The following is a 25,421-nucleotide window of genomic DNA, read 5'->3' as shown; positions in this document are numbered from 1 at the left end:
GTGACACCTCTCGTGACACCGACCCCCGACGGAGCTCGGCAGTGGAGCGTGTCCGCCGTGAGCTGTCGCTGGCGTCTCCTTACGACAGACAGGGGGTACGGCCGGTGACACGGACACGCGGAAGCCGGACGGGGGTGGCCGGAAGGCGGCAGACCCGCCCCAGGAGACCAGCAACAGCGCACCCAACACTCGTACTGCGCGTGACGTCAGCGCGGCGGCCGTCGGCAGGGCGGCCGACCGGCGCTCTTCAGTCGGCAGTGGACCGCCGCGCCGAGCGAGCGTACCAGGCCGCGGCTCAGCTCAGCTCAGCTCCCAGATCAGCACCCAGCTCAGCTCAGCTCAGCACGCAGCCAGCTCTCGCTGTAGCCTCAGCACACGGCCACAGGTGAGGCATACGGCACGGCGGCCGGACAAGCCGTCAAACGTCCGCCAGCGGACACGGGACACGTAGGACAGCGGACACGGGACCAGGTCAGTTAGGATGGTGGAGGCCGATGAAGATCATTGAAGGGCTTGAGGCAGGAACAAAACGTGCTTACTTGAGGTAATGATTAAATAATATAATAAAGCAAAATATTGTCTAAAATAACTAAAAATTCGAAAAAAAAATAAAAATAGGGATCTGGGCTTAGTGTTTTTCGTTGCACGACTTCGACTTCGACGACTTCGGCTACGCACATAAAAATGTCAGCGTTGCAACAAAAATGGACATTGGACATGCAATGAAACAGAAGCTATGCATAATGCATACAAACTGTTGTTGTTAAAAAAGAACTTATTTTGTCAACAAACACTGGTAAAATGAGGATGAGATTTATAGTCAACGCCGTGAAAGCCAACAAAATGCATTCCCAGTCAAAACAGCGATTTTGAAATAAGCATATATACCTATGTTTAGTAATAATATAGGCTTTGTAAGGAAAGCTCTGAGGCTCTGTAGAGTACACGATTGCTTTATCAAAATACTGCGACCGAAAAGACAGCACAAATAATGAAACACCAGGAAAGTCATATTGAATGCGTGCACTAGTCGAGCATAATAGGCACCGCAGTCTCATATAAAAGATCAGCATTAAATTGAGTTATAGTTTTCTTCTGGGATTTGGAGTTCAACGAACAAACGTATTCGTTGAACACGTACTAACAATGAAAACAAACAGCAACTTCTGAGACAATGGCTAAAACGAAAAGGTCCAACTGAGTTTTGTGCGGTTGTGGCAACAAACCGATCATTAAAATGTAAACTGACAGTTGACACCACATCTAGCGAAAGTGATACAGCTTAATTATTCATTCCCATAATCAAAGGACATCTCCATGAATAATGCACTTGCAATATACTTCGTACTTAAGTAGGGAGAAACCACACCGTCCATGCGCCCCAACATTGACCAGCTATCGAACAGTGTCTACGGAGGCAACACAGACGTGTTCCTGCGGACGGATGCCACCCAGTACAGCTATCGCTGTCGAAATTGGAGGGGTGCCTGGCCGGACGAAGCGCCGGATAGTACAGTGCAGGGGTGACGGACAGGAAAAGAGGGCAGGGCGCGGGACGGGGGTGAGACGAGGAAGCGAGACAAAAAGCGTCGGAACAGGACATCGGACAGGGGCGCGGGACATGGGAGAGACCGGTCGCTTCTCAGTGGCGGCAGCAGTGAGAGTGAAGCGCAGCGGAGCGTCTCACCGCCACATTCCGGAAAACGGTCCCGGCTGACCCAGAAAAACGGCTCGATCGGGGCGTCAGCCGGCGGAGCGCAGACATGGCGGCAGTCCGGCGGGAATGCGGCATCAGACCGGCAGCGGCGGCGCTGGTCCTCACTCATCTCAGGTCGTGGTCGGTAAACGCCACCGGTGCTCTGCCGCGTCTGCCTGCCCCGGGGGCCGCCGCGGGCCGTGCCCGACCGTAGTGCAAGCACCCACCCCGGGGGACACCGGCCGACCGGGCCGTCAATGGGTGGCGCAACTGAGCGGCATCCGCCCAGCGGCCGCACTGTTGACCGGTTTCTCTCAGCGCGCCAGCATGCAAATTGACCCGTCCCGTCTATACGGCCGTGTCCGGTGGGGCCGTCTGTACGCGGCTGGCCAGCACGCGCCGCCCCGGCTTTCCCCATGTGGAAGCGCAGCCCCAAAGCGCGGACACGCTCCTATTCTAGCAGTTTCCTACAGCTGTAGGCTCTGCTCCTAACGTTCAAGTCACTAAAGCCGTTCGGCAGTAAGACGTAACCTGTCATCTCATCATCTTTCAAATGGCAACATGTCTCTTTAGAATGCAGAAGGGTGCACATCTCCCCCAGATCATCACTGACGTAGTACACATGCACCAACATTGAACATATGCCGGCTGTCAGTTCAGTAGTCATGAGCCAGCAGTTTGAACACTGCATTCCACCAGTCACATAACACAGTGATGCAATCGATGCACCACTACCAGCCGTGTCATTCTTTCGACACGCACTGCCCGGTATCGCAACCATCCGCACAAGATCATCCGGAACGTAGCGCTTCTCCAATTGTACTCAAAGAGGTTCGATGGTGGCAGATTGAGCCAGAATGGCAGACTAAGACCCGCGCACCCGTGAGGATCAAGGCACGGTACATACGGCACGGCACGGTAAGGCGCGGTACGTACAGTTTGACTTCGTGGATAGCATACGAAGGAACTCTGATAGAGCTCCCTCACGAGATAAATCGAATACAAGGCGCGGCTAACACCAGCTTATGGCTGAATAAATAGAGAGCGTAAGACGTTTATTTCAGCATGAGCATTGCATGACCGAAACCACAAAAAGTAACGCCAAGAGGATGCATTGAAAGGGATGCTGCCTGTTCCATGTTAGGGTGAGGATTGAGGAAGCCTTTTTCCAGTAAACGTTGGAATTTCATTTCACTGTTTATCAGAACTGCTCTTACGCATCTCTTATAACTCTATTTTTCTATGCGTTGCTGACAAACGCTAAATGACTCGGTCCACTCCAAAACTATCCTAGGCAGATAGAACAGCCCACCGGCGAGTTGTCCTTCACATTTCACAAATATTTCTGGAACCTTTTCCAGTTTCTTTTTTAGTGCGCCAAACATCCTGTCATGAAACTTCACGGTCCTCAGATTTGTCTCTCCGATGGGAGGCCGTCGTGCCAGCCATACCTCTCGCCACCGCCGTCTCGTGTGACCGAAGTTCCTTTTCTGCCGACTCACCGCGCCAAGCACCGCGCGAAGCGCAACAGAGCGGTCTCTGTTGCGTCCTGCTCGCCCGGTCCACTGCCCGCGCGGCGCGTTGCATGCCCGCGTGGCGTGCGGCCGCCATGGGGCGGTCCCGACTGCCCAGTCGCTGAGATGGCGATAGTCTGGCAGCCGCCCGGAGAGCCAGGAGAGCAGTCCGGCCAGAATCCGGCGCACGCAACGGAACAGCCGGCGCTGGCAGCGGCGGTAGCAGAGTCCAGTTTTGGGAAACGGGTAGTGGGGAGGGCCGGACTGGGAGCAGCGGCGGCAGCCGTTCAGGCTCGGAAAAGGTGCAGTGAGAAGGACAGGAGCGGCAGCGACGGCGATACCGAGGACAATCAGCGCCCCCGTGGCCGACCCGCCGGCACCCCGCGACAATGCGGCCGCCACCAAGGCCGGCACCGTGACCAGTCTCGCCCTTGGTCTGGCGGTGGCCGGGGACGATAGCCCGAGGCCAGGGCGCGGCTGACCCCTCCCCTGCACACTTCCTTGTCCACGACCGTGACACAGCAGGCCTCCCCGCCCCTGGCCGGCTCGGCGTCCGGGAGGGGCGCCCTCCCCTCCCCTCCCCACCACTGTATCTGTCCCGCGCAGCCCCGCAACCTCGATCGTTCAACAGCGATCAGCCCCCTTCCATAGTAACATTTCAATCTCAGAGGCCGCTCCGGGCCGTCGTGTCATCTAAGAGAAGCAGAATATCAAAAGCGCAGCACGGCCTTCAGTCCATTCCATGACTTGCTCATTGTTCAAGCCTGAAGTCCCGCCGTCAGGGGACTTTCCCGCGGGGGTCGGGGATCTAGCCGACCTGTCCCGCCGCGGTCCACTGACTGATGGCGTTTGTCAGCGATGACACAGCCGACCACCGGCAGCCGCCGCGGCAAACCGGTGCCTGTGGTATAGCCCGGATAATCCCCATAGAACGGCCGAGCCGTGCGCTGACTGGTCAGACGTGGTCAGCTCCACAATGCCATTCTGATCTTCCATTCTTTCCGGCAGATCAAACGACTGCGGAGCGTGCGTGTGAGGCCATCGGCAGCGCAACCACTGCGGTCACCAGACATCACCAACGCCAGGGAGCTCCATCACCAGCAACCATCACCGCTAGACCGGCACCAGCAGCACCAGCAGCGACGGCTTCACCAGCGGGTCCACCGCGGGCGGCCGGCGCGCGCAGACGCGGAGCCGACGGCGGTAAAGACACGGCGAACTCAGCTGCCCGGAGAGGCACTATCGTGCTGGCGACTGTGACGGCTCGACAGCGGCGGTCGGCCGCGAGGCATGGCCTCACCTCAGACCGGCGGCCAGCTATGAGCGCAGCGCGGAGAGCAGCGGCCAGCCCGCTGCCGCAGCTGCTGCTGGCCGCGCAGCTGGTGTGCGGCGCGGCGGCGGCTTATGTAGCGCACCAGGCCGTCTACGTGCCGACCCGGTACGGCGCGCCACCGCCGGCGCTGGGTCCGGCGCCGCATGGCTACCTGGCCGTGGTGGGGCCGTTCGGATGGAGCGCACCCACCCAGGTGCGCCACCAGGTGCACCACCACTCGACGGTGGTACACGGCGCGCCTCCGCGGCCGCTCCAGTCTACCGGCCACTCGGCGCCGCACTCGGCCGCCAAGGCGCCGACCGACGCGCCGCTACCGCCGCCCAGCACCAACGACTCGTACAGCGCCTACGTGCTGCCCGGCGGCAACGGCTACTCGTACGCCAAGGAAGCAGGCAGCGGCGACAGCGGCAGCGGCAGCAAGGGAGGCGACGGTAGCGAGGTGCCCAAACTACAGCTCGACTATGGCGTGCCCGTCACCGGCTTCCTGGAGGCGCAGCTGAGCTCCAGCTCCGGCACATCCATCAACTGGTCGATGGGCATGACGCCGGCCAACCGGAGCCTGCCGCTGATCCCGGACGACATCCCAGTACTCGGTGAGTAACGCCAGAGTGTTTATCTCCGCCACCTTAGCAAGGGTACTCGCCCCTGAGTTTATTCCCGCCTTTCCCATCCGGGGCCCTTGCGCTGACCAGTGTGGGTCGAATGTGCAATGTTTGGCCGGCTGGTATGCAGACACTTTCAGAAACCTCACCCGCACAGGGTGCCGTGCAGGCGAGGGGGAGAGTCATGCCTCAGACCCAGACATTGGGACTCCGCGTGGCGCCGGGTGTCCTCGATCGACTTTAGATGTCCCTGCAGGGAGGGGCCCGCGACAGACCCTGACCGCACAGCGCAGACCCGGAACAGACGGCAGTGCGGCGCTGGGCGTGGTCCGAGTCCCCGCCAGTGACGCGGCGGGGGGGGGGGGGGGCGCACGTGCCACAGACGGGGAGGGCCGCACCCTCGGCTACGGACCCGGCCCGAGCACAGCCGCCCCTGCAGACCGCTTTCCACTTACACCGGTGGGGACGCCGGTCAACATACCTACAAACAAACCGTTCACCACGGAACTGTCGGAATACGTGAGGAATCGTGTGATTTCTCTCTGTCAATATTCTACTGACCTTTCAGGGAATCGGATAAATATGGAGGCATGCTCATTGCTCCTATAAATGAATTCGGCCAACATTAATATTCACTGACCTTTTCCGGGGAGCGGATTTACAAATACGGAAGCCGATACTATAAACGAAATAGTTTCCTCGAATGGCCTCCTCAGCAGTAGTGCTACAAACATACCGATAACGGGTTGACGAAAGTCATTGCACAACCCAAGGAAGAACCATCTTAGGATCTCTGGCCGGTTACGTGCAGTAATATCAGTGAACGGAACGTCCATCTGTGGATTTGTGCGCATCAGCGCCGGCTTAGAACGACTACTTTTTACGTAACGCATAGCTCGGGGGAAATTTTACGGGTTCCGGGTCAATCAGAGATTACTGGCTGCCAGAACACACTGAAGTGAAAGACCTCACTAACTGGCGAATGCAGCAATGGCCATCAAAGGAGACCCAAGAAAGTGTCCAGTTATGTCCAAACACGCGTATCGAAATAGAATGTCTCCGCGTCTCAGAACGCCATTAAATTTGCCAAAAAGGCAAGTCTTTCAGCGTCTCATTTGATGACCAAAACGAGACCAACGACTCCTTTCGTTTCGACACTGATCTCGACCCTGCGCCACCGGTCGAAGGACCGAGACCGCCCAATCCCTAAACCACACCCGAAAGTTGTCAGTTAGTGATGTGGCGGCCTGACCGCCCGGACGCCCCGGAATGGTCGGCAAGGATGGATGGAAAAGAAATGTTTAGGAGTCGAAAAGCGTGGCATTGCATCCTTACCACGGTTAGCCCATTCATACCCCGGCCCTGTGAGGCCTTAATCACCGCGCTCTCCGGCGGAGACCGAGTGGTCTGTTTGGCGGATATGGTGAGTCCGCAATTCAGCGTGCTGTCACGATAGCGTGAATCGGGGCAGCTACATGGGTACCAGCGCGGCGTCCAAAACTTACGTCAGAGCACACAAACAACACACACAGCGCCCGGTCGGTTTCACCGTCCAAATGACCTGTAATCGGCCGCGACGTTCGTCAGGCGAGCATCCCCGCGCCGGCGGCGTCGGAGCGGTGACGCTACCGACGACCGCGCCCACGGTCGTCGCGTGCGGCGCGCTGTGTCCCCGCCGGCGGCCGTCACTTTCGCCGTCCGTCGCCACAGTCTCAGGGCATGTGGACACCGGCCGGTCGGTCCAGGAGCTCGACCAGAAGCCGTCAGTGGCCTCGGCCGTGCCCGAAGGTAGACGAGGACGACTGCTACCGAAGACGAGCAAAGGCCGTGAATCATAATAAATCGGACGGCGGTAGTCCGTCGACCCGAGAAGAAGCCCTGACTCCTCGTAGAAAAAAGGCATCTGAGTCGCAAATTGGACAGTCGCGCCATCGGCGGCGCTCACGTTATATCCCGCTCGCACCTGGAGCTACTCATATATCAACGCTGGGTGATAAAAGTGCACCCATCGCACCAGTCCGCAACCCGTGAACCCCGCAGCACGCGCCACGCGATAACCACCACCGAGGGTCAGTGTCGACCACCGAGGGTCAGTGTTGGGTCAGTGAGGTCATCCAGGGTTACTACCGCCGCGCTCACTGCAGAACTCTACCGACACACAACTTCATCTCCGCCTACAAGCCTTTTCCATTTCCATCCCGGCGCGACAGTCGACGTCGCCGGCTCCCTACTTCTCTCCTTCCTCTCCCTACCCGTCTGGTGACTCCACACCGGTTCCCGCTGACACAGGTGACGACAGGCCGCACCCGCCGCTGTCGATAGGCCGCGCGCCGCCGCGCCGCCGGCCCGGTACCTCTCATTAGCCGCACACTAACTGTTGCTTTCCATCTCGCCGGTGCCCGGACGCGATGGCACGTGAATTCTGACGAGGTTTCTTCTGATGAGCGGGCCCGGTCCGGTCGGGGCGGCGCCGGCGTCCGGACCCGGGTCCGGCGTCCGGTTCCCAGTTCCCGGTAGGTGAATGGTGCTGATTGGGGTAGTAGTTCGGTGTTGGGAAGACGCCGGTTAAAGAGGTGACAGGGAGAGGAGAGCAGGTATGGCACCCATCGACGCCGCTGCACAGCGAGTGCACAGCTGGTCCCGCCAAGGTCATGCGTGGAATCACCGGCATCGACATGGAGGCATGACGGAACATCGACCTCTCCCCGGGGCTTTGACTCGTTCCCGCTCTCATCCCATCTCAACCCACCCCATACCCCTGCGCGGTCACCAATCCCCATCGCCCCGCCTCCACGCATTCCTCGCGCGACCACGCAGCTCGTCTCTATTGTTCAGTGACGCCGCGGCACCCCCGCCGAGGAGCGATGCACTGCAGCGGATTCCGGTGAAAGTTTCCGCCACAGTCCGATCGAGCGTGTCGCCCCCAGCGCGAGCCACACGCCCGGTCAGTTACGCCACTGTGTCAGTCCTGCAGCCGACCGACCGGCGGCGGCTTAGCGTCCATTGAGCCAATTTGTACCGTCGCCCAGACGACGAGTTGCATAAGCGATGTGGAGTCTATTGACGCGCCACGTACGGCGGGGAGGATAAGATTGAGCGTACGTTCCACAGATACTGATTTAGACACGCGCTTAGAGGATTATCCTCAAATCCTGCAGACATCGACAGTACTACTGAAGAGCTTAATTGCCGTGTAAATCATCGGCAAACTTCCGCAAGTGACTGTCGGTGTTGAAAGCACGGTTAGGAGGACCGGTGCTACTCACATTTCACTTGCGGAGGTCGTCATAGAAAACCTTTTGACCTCTGACCTGATAGCCCCTGACCTGACCTGACCGGTCCGCCACAGGGAACGACCTGCCTGACGACGGGTGCGCGCGAGACGAGGTCCGCCTACGGTCGACGAACCGTTGGTACATCGCGTCCGAACCGTGTCAGCCGATACTACAGCAAGGCTGCTGTCCGGAAGGCCAGTGGGTGGTCGTCAACAAGTACACACGCATGGTGAGTGCTTCGACGCGCGGTCGTGAGGTATGGCACGTGTGATAGCTTATGGGTGTACAGGTGCCTGGTGTAGTACACACTGCGGAGAGATCAGGAGTGGTGAGGGAAATGTGGCATTACTAGGTGACAGTAATGCTGTCGGTCCCTTTGACTGCCTTCCTTGTCATAATTCAAATCTTAAAAGCGAATTAGCGTCAACTAAGCGAGCATATACCTCCAGTTGAAATACGTGTTAATCTGAGTGGCACAGTAATTTACACCACTAATGATGACAGCTAATGACCGACCAATCACACAAGTTGAACTTTGGTCACGTCTGCCTCTGTCAGTAGAGTCGACCTCTGACACTGGCGTCCGCCCTCCGCCCCTCTACCTATCGTCTCGACGTTACTTTGTCCCTCTGGGCTCTGACCGTTTCGACGCCGCTCTTTCCTCAGGGAGAGTGCGCGCCCAGACTCTGTCCGTCCGGCTTCGCCTTCGTAGAGCGGGACGGCCTGTGCCACGACCTACAGGAGGAGGGACTCTGTCCAGGTAGGTCGCTGTCCAACGTCTGTGTCACATGCTGCTAGCAGCGGCAGAGCAATAGCAACCACACACTCTTCCATGCTCAGATACAGTTCCGTCGCCACATGTCGCACTGTCGCACATAAGTTGCTCACTATGGAGAATACCGATGACTGCCCGATATCACAGATTCCAAAGAACTGTCTGACTAAAATCAGCCACTGTGTCTTGTATGACCGCCGCCTGCCGGTGCCGACAGACAACCGTCGTGTGTACGTGACGGCGTTCGGCGAGCCGCGCTGCGGCTGCGCCGACGGCGAGTATGTGGACACGGCCGGCGAGTGTCGGCCGCTCTACAGCACCGTCGGCTGTCCGTACCGACAGCAGCTGCGCTTCAACGCCGCCTTCAAACTCGAGTGCCAGCCGGCCGTGTGCCCCAAAGAGAGACCGGTGCCCTTCCAGGGCTGGTGTAAGAACTTCGGAGATGTGAGTATGATCGGGGTGGGGAAGGGCGCTCTTGGACGTGCACCGAGACCGTCCTTAAACCGCTATACCGACTAGACAGGACAGAGCAGACTAGTTGACTGGTTTTGGGGAGCTAACTGAACAGGGACTAAAGAGGCATTCGCAGATATGACCAAACATGACCAAACAGCGCTTCCGTAGTCCTTGAAGCGCTTAATTCCGATAGAGCTCATCATCGTTTTGCAGTGTCGCTCGCCGTGTACGGGAGCGGCCGCAGCCCTCCTCTGACGACCCGCCGCTCCCCGGTTTCAGTCCTGCGGCACCGACTACCGGTTTGTGCTGGGTTTCGACACCACGCGGCTCGAGGCCAAGTGTTACCCGTCCGAGGAGTTGGATATTGGCGGCCGGCACAGCGCGCACACCCCCACCACCACGGCTCCGGCGCCCACGGTGCCCGCTCTGCAGGACACCTACCTGCCGCCGCCGGGCCAGGGCCGCGTGCAGTACGCGCGCCGCACGGGAGCCGCGCGCGGCCGCTGGCTGTGGCAGCGCCGGCGCCGCCAGCAGCGGCCGGGCCTGCGCCGGCGCCGGCCGCCGCCGCAGCAGTTCGCTCCGTGGTCGCGGTTAGACGTCGACCAGGTGACGTTTGTCGACAGTGAGCGAGTCAGCGCCGAGCAGCTGGCCAAGTTCGAGCGCTCCGGCCAGGCGGGCCGCCGGCGACGGCGCTTCCGGAGACAGATCTTTGCCGAGGTGCCGCTGCTCAACACATGTAAACCGGGAGCGCGCAGCGGGCCCAACTTCAAATGTCGCGACAAGTGAGTACCTTGTCGGCGATCCTACTCATCAATCACACGCATCTTCTCCCCCGGCCCGTCACGCACGCGCTGCTGTCACCGTAGCGCTCTTTAGTCAGCCGGCGGCCGGTCGCCACATGTCGCGGACAAGCGCGTCATTAGCGGTCGCCTCCGGCCGGCCGCGTCACCGGAGCCGGGCGCCGCGCGCACTTTCCGTTTTTCACCTGCAGGCTGTTCACACGGGAGCGTTTCACAGGCGGTTTCGTGTCAGGGACGCGGCGACGAGCGGTGACTGGTGTTGAGACAGGCGTTCTAGCGCACACCTGCACAACTGACCGGGCTCTGTTATTGCGTCTGTTTCAGAGCACTGCCCGGCTCGGGATCACGGTCGGCCCGCAGTCCCGTACCGCCAGCGAACGCGCCCAAATGTCCAGCGGTAAGTGTCCGCCTCGAGCGCCAGCCGTGGCCGGTCCTCGCTCCAAAGCCCTATACACCGTCTGACATCTTTACTGTGCACGGGAAGTGGACAGAAACCGCTAGTTTACACTCAGTAAAGAAGCTGAGTAAGCACCCACTCTAAGATCCAGGCTCCAATCGATAGTAGATGACCAAAGTGTAGACCTGCATTCTGTGGTCGTTTTTCACCCGCAGCGATGCGCATCCAAGGCTCCCACGGTTCCGAACCGTGTGCGAAAGTGAAGGGGAATCGCGTCATTCTGCGCTATGTTTGCACTGGTCCCGGGTTTAAACCAGGTAGCTGACGATAGCAGGCGGACACGTCAAGTGTGACGGTCGCCGGGCAGCAAATGGGTCAGCTAGCTACCGGGACAGATTGGGTCTGTTCCAGTCGCAATTCTTTACACCTCTAAACTCCTCAAAGAGCAAGATAGAGGAGGTTGGAGCAGGGCCCTCATTGGCTTTGTAGGGGCTAGAGCTGCCACTGGGAGAGGGAAGCAATCTTGGAGGAGTTTAGAGGTGTTAGGAAGTGCGGCTGGAACAGACCCATTGTCCTCTTCGGTGACTCTCACACTCTACCATCCTACCATTCCCAGGACCAGACGGACCAGTCTCAACTGACGCCCCTTCCCTCCTTTCCACAGGGACAGCGACTGGACGCACTGGGGCGGTGTCGACAGACGGTCGGCGGGCTTGGCAAGTGAGCCGCCGTCGCCGCCGACGCCGACGATCGACACCACCACCGCCACCGCAGTCAGCCAGCCACCACAGCCAGCCAGTCAAACGCTGCGCGGGAGATACAACCGTGCAGTGGCGAGTGGCGAGCCGCGAGGGGCGCACAAACACTGGCGAGTGGCCGGTGGCGGTACCGGCCACCGTGTGCAGGGCCAACCGAGCAGGGTATTGTCACAGCGGCCTCCGAGACGGACTCGCAATGAGGTGTCGCGCAGACAGACAGACAGACGGGCCGAGAGGGCGGCGCGCCCGAGCGTACCTCGTCCGCGCCCGGCCGCCGCGCGAGTGTGAAGTGTGAGTGACAGCGCCCGGGTCCGGCGGGCGCAGTGTATCCCTGCCAGCATCTGCGGGCGTGCCCACGTCCGCCTGTGTTTGTATTTGTGTGTTATTGAGTGTCTGACAACCGGCCGCGGTCTACCCGCGCCCGAGTGTGAGTCAGAGTGGTCAATATAAGCGCCAGTCAGCCGGCGGGGACCGTGAAAACCGCACCAGCAGCCGCCACGGGAGGGTAATCGGTACTCACCCCTTGATGAGGATGAGCTCGTCGTCAGAGATACGCTCCTGTACTACCTCTGCGGCGTCACCGAGCGCGGACGCCTCGAAACTCTCCTCGCCTGAGGAGAACCCAGGGGAAGTGAAGCTGGGAATGATGAGGGTTCCGAAAGGAAGGATAAAGACGAAGGGGAAGATTGAACTGAGGGAGATAAAAAGGCGGATTGGGGAGATAAGGACTAAGGAGTCCAACTGGGGTCTGGGCAGAAAGGTCTGGGAAGGGAGACAGATTCGATCGCTAGGGAGGTAATAAGGCCGGCTGAGGAAGGAAAGGAATTCAACTGGGGAGGGGAAGGGGTCCGACTGGGGAGAATAGGAGTCAACCAGGAGAGGTAGGGGTCAGTCTGGGAAGATGAGGGTTCCACTAGGGAAATGAGGGACTCAACGGGAAAGGCTAGGGGTCCCACTGGGAAAATGATAAGTTCAACTAACTGCGGTGATGCGGTGGTCGATAGGGGAGATGAGCCATGAGGGGTCCGCCAAGTGAAATAAGGGGCCACGCACTGGTGGGATGATGGTTCCGATTAGGAAGATTGGTGGTACCTTTTGCTGAGGAGATGGTGGGCATGGTTGGCGGGAGCATGAATGTGATTGGGGAGGGGATGTCAGGTTACACCGATGGAGTGGCCACGAGTTAAATTGGTTAGAGGAGACACCACATGCTTGGGAAAGATCAGAAGGTAAAGAAAGATCAGACAAAGGACCCATGACGAAGTAACAGGCGACCAAGGCTGGTGATAACGATGCCGGGTTTTACAGGCACCCGGGTTGCAGTTGTCATTGGCGCCAAAGTAACCGAATCAACAGCGTCACCCGACCGACGTCGCCATTGGAACGTGTTAGACACTAGACAAGACGTCACAACACGTTTCAGTGAGCACGGAAACAAAATGCTAACAACAGCTGCTACCCAGGCTACGACCGGCATTTCTTGGATAAGTGGAGGGTAATTTAATTGGACAATTTGTCGGGCTTTAATTCAGGACATGCCGAAATGACAGCAAGCATAAGGCTCCACACACGTAATGAAGGACCTCTACGCAAAGCTACTCCACGTATGGCTCTATGGTTTCAATTTGCTCGTGCATCGTGAAATCGTAATGAATTAGCGCTTGCTACATCCATTAAGCTTCATGTTACACGTCAGAAGTCGTGCGTCTAATGGAACACAAACTGAAAGTTCACAGGCATGACACATGATTGACTTCACAATAATGTACTGGAAAAGCCTGGTTTGGAGCTGGTCACGACTCGCGCGACAAACCTTCTGTCGAGGTTATAGCACAAAGGGGTGTTAGGGCGCCGAAGATCAGGGCAACAGTGCCTCAGGGCGTCAGGTATCAGGAGCGATCAGTCCTTACCTTCCATGTTGGCGAGGGATGTGACGAACTGCGCGCCGGTTGCCTTGGCGATCCGTTTGAGATCCTGCTTCTTGCAGCGACGTACCGCCATCGCGCCGGCCTCCACGAAATACTGGGGAAACGCGCGGCGTACGGAATGAACGACGAGACTTTACTCATCAGTCAGCTGCGGCACTGGCCAGCTATCTGACCCACTGGGAACTGACCGACCCGCTAACTATTGGCCAATTGGATACAACAGCAAATGGCCGAAGTCAGTCTACTGTAACTGATGGTCGTATTACATAAAGAAAAACTACCACAATTACTTGCTCCAGCGCATTGAGACTAACGCTAAACACACAAACTTCGGACAAGACTGGACAGAGGACGCCCTAAACTGTGGTAAGCTACATCATCACCCACTGTTCACCAGCTCCACACAAACTGTCGGTATCCGCTATCCTAACCTTCAACTCTCCCTTCCCATACATGGGCCATTCCACATATTAGACCATCCCCCTCCCACACTGACCTTTAGGCAGAGGTCGTCGATGCCTCCGGTCGTCAGGATGACGTTAGCGCCAGCAGCGATGATCTTCTGGATACGCTCCTTGGTGATGTCAGACTCCCGCAGCCGGATCCGCTCCAGCTCCTCAGGATCTTCGACCAGCACCTGCCCGTACAGATCGGTCAATCAGTTCACAGTTGGGTTGAGATTGGCGGTTCAGACACGCGGATCAGTCTATAGTGTCATCGTGTTACGGTAAGAAGGGGATATGAGAGACCGGGAAGAGGCAAAGAGGGGGAGCCTCCGAACGATGCAGAGTTCACCGTTGAACTTAATCGGACCTCAGGCAATTTAGATGGTTCCCTAGGCTACTGCGGCTACTCTAATGGCTACTGTGTAGCCTCCACTCCTCCCCCCCCCCCTCTCACACACGGCATTTTGCCCAAGAATACAACTTGTTGTGCAGCTCTCCAAATCGTGTACGGGTAAAAGCTTTTCAGTTTCAAATAACTTAGCAGCACTTGACCATTCCCTAAGCTATTTGGACCCACATCCTCGCCACAGTTGCCATCCAAAAGCTGCTAAGTCCCATATCCCCTCCCCGATACCACATACCTGCACACCCATCTTCATCTTAGTCTTTTGCAGCGAGAAGTCCAGACACGCGATCTTGGCGTTGGCAATACGTTTCACCATGGCCTGTGACGCTACTGTACAGTTGAGCGCGTAGCCCTGAACCAGGACCGACTCGCGCGCCGACTTGCCGTGAGCCTTCAGCACATTGACCGCCTTGATGGGGTACCGGTGGCCGCCCTTGCCGTCGCTGATCTTGATCGCCTGGGCGGCGTCGACCACCATCTTGGAGAAGAACTCCGAGTCGGCGCCGATGATTTTGCTCGACATGGACGTCTGCGCGGCGTTGACGATACACTGGCTGTCCAGTGATGCGATGGGCATGGCCAGGTGGCTGGTGATGTATTTACACGCCTCTCTACGGGTCAGAGAGAGGCCGAAACACTGGTTAGATGAGGGAGCGGTGAGATGCCATCGCTAACGTGAGTAGGGTCGCTAGTGAACGCCAGGCAGAGGCGAGAGGCCCGAGAGGGAGAAGTGACCGGCAGGGTAAGATGAAAAGCAAACGGCCGTGGTAGATTTTGCGATCTAAGGAAATCTGCACAACGAATACGAGCTAAGAGCAACATTTTTAGCCGCCGTGATAAGCTACTCAATATGTTGGCGATCAAGCACACATTTCAATAAGTTATTAGTATATACAAAACGTGACTCAATACCGTAAATAGATTTACAACGCCTGCCGACCAGATAAACGGACAAGCGCCGTCAGGTGGCGCTCCCATCTCGCCCAGCAGCTGCTGGGCAGCTCGGAGTAAGTCACACTGAGAAGTCACACAGTTAAGTCACATAAGACGTGAGCTACCGTCGTGGCCGCTGTGTACGTACTTGCAGGCGAGCCTGTAGCCGGCAATGACCGACGTCGGGTGAATCTTCTGCTGCACCAGCTCGTCGGCGTTCTTCAGAAGCTCGGCGGCCAGAATCACCTGGCGTCACACATCAGCACATAACATTAGGGTCCGTGTACTCTACCACGCCACATAGTCACGAACACGTATTTCAGCTTAGGTAATACGTATGTCAAACACAGTGCGAAAACGTCAAACAACTTTAACCCATACAACCTGTCCTTCTCCCTTGCTACAAGCCTCTCTTGGTTCTCACTGCAAGCTCCTTCACCAGACCGTTATAAATTATACCTTACCCTGTTCCCTGTCTTCCCTGTTTGTCATGTTCAATGTTAATATACACCCCCTCCAAAGTTCATAACATACCATAACCTCTCCCCTCTCCCCACCATACCACCCTCTCTGCGCCCCTCCTCCCTTCCCTCTCACTCCCCCGTATCCCACCCTCTCTTACCACGCTGGTCGTGCCGTCGCCGACCTCCTCGTCCTGGAGCTGGGCCAGCTCGACCAGCACCTTGGCGGCCGGGTGCTCCACCTCCAGCAGTTGCAGGATCGTGGCGCCGTCGTTGGTGATGGTGACGTCGCCGATGTCGTCCACCAGCATCTTGTCCAGGCCGACCGGGCCCAGGGATGATTTGACGATGTTGGCGATTGATTGAGCGGCCATCACTGCCGCGAGTAAGATACATTAGAGGAATGTGTGGGATGAAACGGAGTGAGAAAGATCAAAAGGAATGAGATGGGAGTGGATAGGACAGACAGAATGAGATAGAAGTAGGAAGATGGAATGAGAGGGACGATATAGGACGGGACGGGACGGGACGGAAAGGACCGGAATGGAATTGGACAACAACGAGACACGGCGACAGAGGTGACAGAGCAAGACGCAACGGCATGCCATGGTTTGATATACAACTACAGTAGTACAGAAAGGGCACTGTAGCCCTTTACACACCATAACTTCGATTGAGCATTGGGAGTAGACTTCCCCTAATATACAGAGAATATTGCATCATGAAGCAGTATGGGGCCGTTCCCACAGCAGCAGGCAGAGTTTGCGGGTGGGTATCCAGCTTCCCAAAATTATATCTCAGCTTGGGTGTCGGAGGGGAATATTCGTCACTAGGAAGAGAGCTGAGAGTGGAAAAATGCCAGACAGAAAGGCACAAAAAAGAGCGGAAAACAGGGATCAACAATTTATTTGTGAATGTTGAAGGATGTGGGAGTTGCTATATAAGATAATTGAATCGAAAATGGAGGGAGGCAAAAGGTACCCACAGATGCTCTTTATTTGTAAAATAGGGAGTTAAAAATTGTTCTGGAAAGTTGGAGGTGGGAGCGGAAAATTATTTTGATTTGGATGTCATTTCCCACCCAAACTGGCAAATTTTGGGACATTGTGGGTATCCTGTGGGGCAGAGGACCTTGTGCCGGTTCTCGGTGGCTTACCGTTTTGTGTGCGCACACTCTGGCCAGTGGTGCGCTCTCCCGGCAGGCTCAGCAGACTCTGTACACTCGCCATTGTGTTCGGTTGTGGCTAATCACTAAGTCTGGAATAGAACAGATAGCGTTAGCGCGAATCGACACAGACAGCCCCTCGGGGAGGCTAATGACTCGGTCTAGAATAGAGCAGTGACACTGTGAGCCCGGATTGACATACATACATAGCTCCCTCGTAGAGACTAATGTCTGGAGCAGGACAGAATGACCGAAGTAAAACATTAGCCCGGACATGTCTGAGTCAACGATGTAAGATGCATGCCCAGAGCAGCACCTTTATCCGGTAGACTATTGACATTTGACCTAGCCAACGGTCTCCAATTTATTTGATAGCCTCTCTCCCCATCCCCGATATCAAGGAAGCGCCACCAAAGGGTCTTCCGATAGTGACTCTCTCTTCATATGTCTTAACATTGTTTGGGTCATAGCGTAGACCAAACTCCAGACATAATTGCTCTCAATAAAACATCTGTACCAGGTGGCAGGTATCCAATAATATGTTTGGATAAATATTTGGCAAGTATTTTGTACACGTAAAACCGAAACAAAACTGTGGACTCGACACTAAGGCAACGAGGATGGAAAGCAAAACACCATTTAAAATCATACCATGTATTTATTCACACCTTATCAGGCAGCCATTGGGCAGTGATGACTTATCAGTGACGTCAAAATCAAGTGACCCAGAAGGAATGACATCACTATTGTACACAGAACAGCGCACACACGTACGTAGGTAAATGCCCAATGCCGCTCAGACCCGACCGGCGGCCGATACCGATAACCAAAGCAAACAGTCCGGGCTTTCTCCAGGTCACATGAGTGTGCGTAAGTACTGGGAAAATAGCTGAAAACGAGCCCCATGAACTCATGGCCAGCTCCACAACTGAACAAATATAATACACTCTCACTAGAACAATAGTTCGGCGAACCATAACAAGTAAAAGACAGAGCTGCTTCTACCAAGTTGTATATGGCTCAGATGATTGAGATGATTGCCTACCCTTAAATCAAATCTAATGAAGAGCTTTCCTCTGCAGTTCAATATACTCTAAGATATCACACAGCGGGACCGCTTTCCTCGTTTCCGGTTCTTCTGTGTGTTTGCCGCTTCAGCTCCTCCCGACTCGTTTACCGCTCCAGTTTTTGTCTCAGTGACTGCCTCAGCTGATTCAGCGGATCTCGCTGCCTGAATTCCCCGAGCTCCCGCTTCGGCTGCTGACGTTCTCTCGATGATTGGCGCCGCTGTCTCAGAAGCTGGTGCAGCTTTCTCAGCACCTATAGCTGTTGCATCAGTAGGTGGTACCGATGCACCCTTGGTTGGTGCCGCTACCCTAGTGGCTGGTGCAGCTGTCTTTGAAGCTGGCAAAGCTTTCTCAGTGGTTGGACCTGCCGCACCGGTAGTTGGTACCACTTCATCAGTAGTTGGAGCTGCTCGATCGGTAGTCCGCGACATTTCCTCATCGACTGGTGGCGCTTCTCCTTCAGTGGTTGAAGGAAATCCTGCCTCAGTTGCTGGTGGCGCTGCCTCCCCAGTCACTGTTGGCACTTCCTCAGTGACTGACGGAGCTGCCTCCGGGGATAATCTCGCTGCTTTAGAGCCTGGTGTCGCTGTCTTCGGAGGCTGTTCGCCAACGCGCCACTCTCGCAAGATCTCTCCGATGGTCTCCACGACACCATCCTCACTGACGGCGAGGATGTCCGCCAGACCGCCGTCCGTGTCACGTCCGAGCACTTTGAGCACGCAGAGTCGCATCACCAGATGGGTGAGCTCCACGTCATCGTCCACCAGCGGCGCTGTCTGCACGATAGTCGCCTCCATCTTCTCCAGCTGCTGATGCGGCAACTGGCCAGTCAGCAGGTCGTCGATACGAACACCTTCGAAGACGAAGGTGCGGTGCATGAGGTCGATGAATCGGTAGAGCACACCGATGGTGGTGCGGCCAGAGGTGAGTCCCAGCAGGGCGCGCACCGGCTCCGGTAGCTGCTGTAGGTACAGCGGTGCACGGTTCACGTTGTACACCACGCGCTGCAGTTCCCACTCGGGCGCGGTCGTCCAGATACATGTAAGCATTCCCACTGTGCGGAACGCATACTGCAGCCGCTTCTGCTTCAGGAAGAAGCCCATCATGTTGAAGAACGGGGTGTAGTAGTGATCGAGTTCAGACTCACTGAGACCGCCGGTGAATGCCAGCTGGTAGAGGTGGGTCATGTGCATCGGAATGTAGTTCAACATCCTTGGATCGGTGTCGAATGGAAGCCGCGACGGATTCTTCTCGGCCGGTTTCAGACGTTCGTCTAGTTTCTGGCATTGCTCGGCCAAATCACCGTCGTTCCGCAGTGCGTCCTCCACGTTGTCCGGCATGTCTTCCGACCGAAGCAGCTCCCGTGCAGTCTTTGTCGCCAGAGAGTGAACGCTGGTAGAGACTGAGCGTTTTTCGTCGTCACGAAGCAGTCCCACCGTCACCGCCATCAATTTCTGCATGAGGTCAGCCAAAGCCTCTTGTTCAGGGACACCACAGGAGAGCTTGAACTTGAAGGTCATATCAATGTTGCTGAGATCAATTTGGGTCTTGATCGCGGATGCCATCAGCGGCGGCATATCGGGGATGTTCTCAAGTTGTTTGTGCTTGAGGTCCCGTAGCAGTTCCAGCTGGGCAAGACGCAGGTGGATCACCGTGGAAACCGGTGACGGCTTTTCCAGCAGGCCCGAACGTACAATCTCGTTCAGCTTCAGCTGATACTCACCGGTACTTTTCTTTTCGGTGTCGTCTCCCGACTGAGGGAGCAGCGACTGACGTAACGCCTCTGCTGCCTCGACCGGAACCTGAGTGAACGTGCCGGGCCTGTCCCGATCATCGAAGACAGCCTCCAGGGCCTGCAGCGCCCACACACTCTCATCAGCGCCCATGGCCTCGAAGGCGGCAGCAGCGGCGAACATCAGCCAGTCGTCATGCACCGGGTGGGGCGCGCCCTCCGGTGCCGCCGCCGCCAGCGCTTCCCACGCCGATTGGAGCAGCCTCGCGCAGCGGCGCTGCTCGCCCAGGCCACGTCGAACGTCTGCCTGTGCCTGTTCGATCAGCGAAACAGTGAGCGCTTCAGCGGCCTCCTCGCCACCGCCGCCACCGTCGAGCAGGAGGCGACGCAGCGGTTCGTGCAGCTCGGAGAGCGGCCGTGGCGATGAAAAGTCGAACCGGAACCGGTCGTCGATGCCGTAGAGGTGCTGCAACGGCCGGCGACGAATCTGCCGCACAGTGGCGAGCACGGCGGCCACGTCACCGGCGTCCGCGTGGCTGATGAGGTTGTTGTCCGGCATGAAGTAACTGGGGATGTACTGTCGCTCCAAGCAAGCCTCGATGCGATCGAGCATGGCCAGGACGCGCTCGAAGAGCTCCTCTTCAACCCAGTCGGTGTTGCTGCACTCCTCCAGCTCCCAAAACATGAGCGTCTTGATGTGATACGTGACCAGCACTTTGGGCTCCTGCAGGTAGCACTTTTGCATCATCTTGATGAGCACGTACACCTTGCGCTGCTGCGGGGTCAGGCTGAGCGCCAGCCGCCGCTCGGGCTCAGAGAAAGACAGACGCCACTCCAGGTCGCGCCGGGAGCTGCTGGCGTGACCGGCACCCACCAGGAAACATCGCGCGTCGCGGTCCATCTCCTGCTGCAGCTCCTCCGGCGGCCACTGTCGCCCGCGCACGCGCTTCAGCCAGTCGGTAAACTCAGGCGGCCGCTCTGTCAACGGCAGCGCCGGCACAATGTCCATGTCATTGATGTAGGCAAGCGGTCCATGGTGGTGGATATCACCCGGTTGTTGCACGTTCACCGAAGGACCTTGCCGATGCACTGTTGCTGTCGGGATAAAGAGCGTTGTGAGCGCAGTCAGTGCATCGTTTACTGTACCGATTGATAGATAGATCTCCGGTCCGCCGTCGTCACCCACTGGGCGGCAAAAGATGGGGTTGGCCTGCGCCGCCGCCGGCTCCGCCACAACACGGGTGTAGCCGCGATGGCTGGAGCGCGACGCGTCCATGTAGATTGCCGCGCCGTCGCCTGGGCGCAGCGCCACCGACAGCGGGCGTATTTCTAACATGACATCCACGTCTGCCACGCGGTACTGGGCCGGCTGCTCGCCGCCATCCCGCTCCGTGTACGGGGGCACGGAGAGTCGCTCGATGGACGATCCGGTCACGTGGCAAGCGTACTTGCCCCCCTGCGGGAGCCGTGCGTCCAGCCCTTTTTGCAGATCACTCGAGTTGCGCGGCCCGTTCAGCTCCAGGTCGTAGATCGGCAGAAGGAAGCAGAGCTGCGCAGACGCCGGTCCCAGAGCCAGGCCGGAGACGGGGTCGCGCCGCTGGTCGTGTAGGCAGCGCCGCAGCGATACGGGTCGCACCGGCGGCGCTGCGTTGTAGTGCACGGATGAAAGCTGCGTCTGCGCTGGTCTCTCCGGAGCCATGCGGACGGCACGGCTGCCGTGGGAGACATCCTTCTCGGACATAGCGTGCACCACTTGACGAGTGCCGCGTTCGGTCTCTACTGGCCGCATCGGCGGCGCCAGACGGCCGTTCGGCGCCGCTCTTATCGGCGATCACGTCACACCAGTCCGGGAATTCCGATAGCGAGGCGACCGCGCACCTCCGCGAAACGAACCTCGTCACCGACGCACCGTAATGTTTGCTCAGGTCACCATTCCCGCGACGTATCGAGATGACAAAGTGAGATTGAGTCATCTTTGTGACAACTGTTTAAATGACAAGCTCAGTTTCGATGTGTGTATGTGGACTCACAATGTTTATGTTTATGTTTATGTTTATGTTTATTTGCTCATCACCAACAGGTACAGATAAAACCCGGTTACAGGTGAAGTCATGGATAAATATAAGATAAATCTATATAAATACACGCAATCCTTCGGACGGACAAAAGCTCAATAAAAGCCAGCTCGTGCAGCATGGAGCCTTACAGAGGCCTTGTACACTGATATCGGAGAATAAAAGAAGTCTAGAGATGTGTTGTCTCTTAAAAGCTCATTGCACCTCGATGGGATACGGCAGAAGGTATTGTTTTTGATCGTTGCCACTCGAGCAAACGGCACATGCCAAAGAGCTGGGGACCTGTTGCGTCTGACAGGTGTCGACAGCTGAAACTGATGTAGCAGCTGAGGACAGTCAATGTGGCCGTGAAACACACCGTAAAGGAACATCAGGTCATGTTGCATGAGACGTGATTTGATCGAGGGAACGTTAAAATGCCGAAGTAGGTGATCATAGCTAAGATTTTGTGAGCAAGTGTTACTAGAACAGGCCAGCCAGATGAGAAATGTGTGCTGAATACGTTCGAGTCTTTTGAGGTGAGTCACAGCTGCACCAGACCAGACCACACTGCCGTATTCGATGATGGAGCGAACATGAGCGTAAAACACAGACAGTAAAGGCTTAAAACTGACCCTGGCGCGGCGCGGGACGGCCGATCGCTGCATGCTTCTGATCAGCAGACCGACCATGCGTTTCGCTTTGGCGACCGTGGCATCTACGTGACCAGCAAAGGTCAGTTTGCTGTCAAGCACAACTCCTAAATCGCGCACCTGCGTACATCGTTCCAGTGCGGCGTCACCTATCTTGTATGATGCTAATACAGGTGAGGTGCGCAAAGTAAAAGTTATCACATGACATTTCACAGGGTTCAGGTGCAAGTTCCAAGCGCGAGACCAGTCTACCAATGCATTGATGTCAGCTTGCAATGTATGAACATCATCTTCACAGCGAACCATTTTGTGCAGCTTGATATCATCCGCATACATCGTGCACCCGTGCTTGACATGAAGCGGGATGTCGGCTGTGTAGCACGCGAACAACAAACTACTGCACACACTTCCCTCCGGCACGCCCGACAGCACAGGTGTCCATGTTGACTGCTTCCCGTTGACAACAACACGCTGTTTACGGTCACTAAGGTATGAATGAAGCCAGTTGTATGCAAGACCCGTTACGTTGAAAGACTTGTTTAGCTTATAGAGTAAAAGTTCGTGATTAACACTAGTAAAAGCGGAAGAGAAGTCGGTATAAATAACATCAGTTTGTTTGCCTTCGGCAATGGCACCCCATACATCGCTCATGAAACATGTAAGATTGGTCACACAAGATCGGTTTGATAAAAATCCGTGTTGGCTCAGCGGCAGCACAGGACGGCAGTGAGACATCAGACAGTCGTAAACAACCTTTTCTAAAACTTTAGAACAGAGCGGTAGCAGTGAGACCGGACGATAGTTTTCCGGGCGACGTTTGTCTCCTTTCTTGTGCACTGGCACCACGTTGGCTTGTTTCCACCGAGATGGAAACACGCCCTGTTCAACCGAGAGTCGGCACAGAATCTCAAGCGGAACAGCAATCTCACGGGCGCACTCCCTCAGTATACGTGCGCTGAGATCATCTGGACCGCACGCCTTGTGTCTGTCCAGTTCTAGCAGTAGCCGTTCAACCTTGCCCGGTGGCACATGAAAGCTACACAAAGTCGACACGTTCAGCATTGGTGTGAGGAGGCAGTGAGTCAATTTTGGAATCTGAAAATTTGCGACTGAAACATTTGTTGAAACAAACTGCTCGGTCATAGTCATCAGAATACGACACACCTTCGTACTCTAAAGTTGGAGAAGAATGCGATGAAGATTTTACGGACTTGATAAATGACCAAAAACGTTTAGGCGTTTCTCTGAAGTCATGGACTAGACCAGTGAGGTAATCACGATATTTCGAGTTCGATAGAGATTTGAAAGCGGATCGGGCAAGTGAAAAGGCACGAGAGTTCTCAGGCGAAGGGTCGGACTTCTTGTTGCTTGTGCTTGTTGCTTGTGATGTTTGCTTATGTTTCACTCTTTATTGCATCATTCAAGCATTACATACTTACTTACAGTGAAATAAAGCAGTTGTAGCCAAATACAAGGCCCTAAAACATAAGGTTGGACGAAGTTTCCTACCAACAAGGTACTAGAATGTGTCGTGATATTTCGTCCTTGCAGTTGTTTCTTTACAAATATAGAGCAAACAAGCATGTTTTCTAATGGTATGAAAATTTGAAAGGAAATAATAAGTCACTTTACATTTGATTCACAAAAAGCCATTTCGAAATCAAATTCAGTGTAGTTTTGACCAAACTCGAGTCGACTTATCCAGTATCTACTTAATTTTCCAGATGCGTGGTTCAGACAAACACGTTGCTATGGGCGGTTGCTAAGGACGCTATCTCGTATTTGCAGATAGTTTTGTTGTTATGAAATAGGGTGAAACAAGCTCTTTGGATATTTTCCTGTATTTCGGGGCTCATCTAATTTATCTAGCTTTGGCATAATATTTTTACTTTATCATATCATGGTTCCAGACACAGGTGGTTAATTTCAGCGCGTAAAGAAATAAGAATAAAGACTTATTATGTTATACAGAATGCAAGTCGCCAGTCCCTGGTGGTAAAGTGAATGATACACAGAGATATCTGTTTTTATCCGGTAGAAACATCATTGTGATCTAAATGTGATCGATCATATATTGTCTGATAATCAGAAGTTTAGCTATAAGTCAAGAACCACGAAACAACCAGCTTATAGCTGGTGGAAGAGCCGCCACTCAGAAGCTTTCAGAAAACCGTGAACGGTTGAGACAGCCGACAGGTTGAGAAATCAAGAGACCTGAGGCGCAGGGAACCAGAGAATGCCTGGGAACTTTAAGGAACCGCTGGCTACCAGATCTTGACTAGAAACCAGAAGCCATGAAATGACCATTTCACAATCTAAGATGCAGATTCTGGTGCCTGAAAATCGTGTGAACACACTTGACATTCCAACAGCAGATCATTTCGGTATCGTTATAAGTCCAGGGCTGCGCAGTCGATGGATTTTCGGTGACTCTGACTCCGACTCCGACTCTGGCTTCCAAAAACCAACTTCGACTCCGACTGCGGGCATACATTACCTATCGACTCCAGCCGACTCTATTTCCGACTTCGACTCCGCAACCCTGCCAGGTCTGCGGAGTCGATTGATTTTCGGTGACTCCGACTGACTCCGGCTCTGGTTTCCAAAATCGACTCCGACTCCGACCCCGGTCAGAACTGTGGTTATAAATAACATGTCTGTGAATAAAAGCAGTTTCGGGTGCAGCCACCCCCTTTTGCTTTTCACACTCAAAAGCTCGTCCAAAACAGGAAGATGAACAGGAACTCAGCTTAAACATCGGTCTTGGAAAGGTCACCGAACGTAATATTTTTCCGCAAACAGACGAAGACCACGAATTTGAGCAATGACATGTCGATTAAGACTCTGAATCCGGGCAAAACTGTCGACGCCGATCGACTCCGACTCCGACTCCGCAGACCTAAACTTTATTCAACGGATTTCCATGAAACTTTACGCCGGCAAAATGCAGATAAACGTGCTCCTCTCGTC

At 55.7% G+C, this 25,421-nt stretch overlaps 2 protein-coding genes across 6 annotated transcripts in view; one reads left to right on the top strand and one right to left on the bottom strand.

The window, feature by feature from the left end:
- The window catches only part of LOC122383161 (T-complex protein 1 subunit alpha-like), a 45,122-nt gene that overhangs the window by 16,769 nt on the left and 2,932 nt on the right, over nucleotides 1–25,421 (bottom strand). For 4 of the 5 annotated variants that reach the window (XM_043369328.1, XM_043369332.1, XM_043369330.1 and 1 more), the window contains exons 2-8: nucleotides 16,937–17,037; nucleotides 15,942–16,156; nucleotides 15,468–15,565; nucleotides 14,622–14,997; nucleotides 14,031–14,171; nucleotides 13,517–13,628; nucleotides 12,127–12,217 (exon numbers count right to left, since the gene is read on the bottom strand). In XM_043369328.1, coding sequence (XP_043225263.1) covers nucleotides 12,127–12,217; nucleotides 13,517–13,628; nucleotides 14,031–14,171; nucleotides 14,622–14,997; nucleotides 15,468–15,565; nucleotides 15,942–16,156; nucleotides 16,937–17,009 — 1,106 coding nt within the window. In that variant the 5' untranslated portion in view covers nucleotides 17,010–17,037. Of the gene's footprint in view, nucleotides 1–12,126; nucleotides 12,218–13,516; nucleotides 13,629–14,030; nucleotides 14,172–14,621; nucleotides 14,998–15,467; nucleotides 15,566–15,941; nucleotides 16,157–16,936; nucleotides 17,038–23,615; nucleotides 23,903–25,421 lie in introns of those variants that run through there. The other variant, XM_043369331.1, reaches the window with a different exon arrangement.
- Nucleotides 250–12,070, top strand: LOC122383160. The gene is made up of 8 exons (XM_043369326.1): nucleotides 250–385; nucleotides 4,219–5,136; nucleotides 8,495–8,649; nucleotides 9,087–9,180; nucleotides 9,413–9,639; nucleotides 9,931–10,433; nucleotides 10,776–10,848; nucleotides 11,513–12,070. The coding sequence occupies exons 2-8, from the start codon at nucleotides 4,530–4,532 to the stop codon at nucleotides 11,570–11,572; spliced, it is 1,719 nt and encodes a 572-aa protein (XP_043225261.1). The 5' UTR covers nucleotides 250–385; nucleotides 4,219–4,529; the 3' UTR covers nucleotides 11,573–12,070.

Source organism: Amphibalanus amphitrite, unplaced genomic scaffold (genome assembly GCF_019059575.1).
Source record: "Amphibalanus amphitrite isolate SeventyFive unplaced genomic scaffold, NRLGWU_Aamphi_draft 000156F_arrow, whole genome shotgun sequence".
NCBI classification, from domain to species: Eukaryota; Metazoa; Arthropoda; class Thecostraca; order Balanomorpha; family Balanidae; genus Amphibalanus; species Amphibalanus amphitrite.
The sequence above is the reverse complement of the archived record's forward strand: the minus strand, read 5'-3'. Positions and strand labels throughout refer to the sequence as shown.

Bases quoted from the DNA above. Each gene is read 5' to 3' on its own strand.
- LOC122383160 (XM_043369326.1), top strand. From the start codon at position 4,530: ATGAGCGCAGCGCGGAGAGCAGCGGCCAGCCCGCTGCCGCAGCTGCTG. The intron at 5,137-8,494 runs GTGAGTAACGCC...GGTCCGCCACAG, and splicing joins GGACGACATCCCAGTACTCG to GGAACGACCTGCCTGACGAC. The intron at 8,650-9,086 runs GTGAGTGCTTCG...CTCTTTCCTCAG, and splicing joins TCAACAAGTACACACGCATG to GGAGAGTGCGCGCCCAGACT.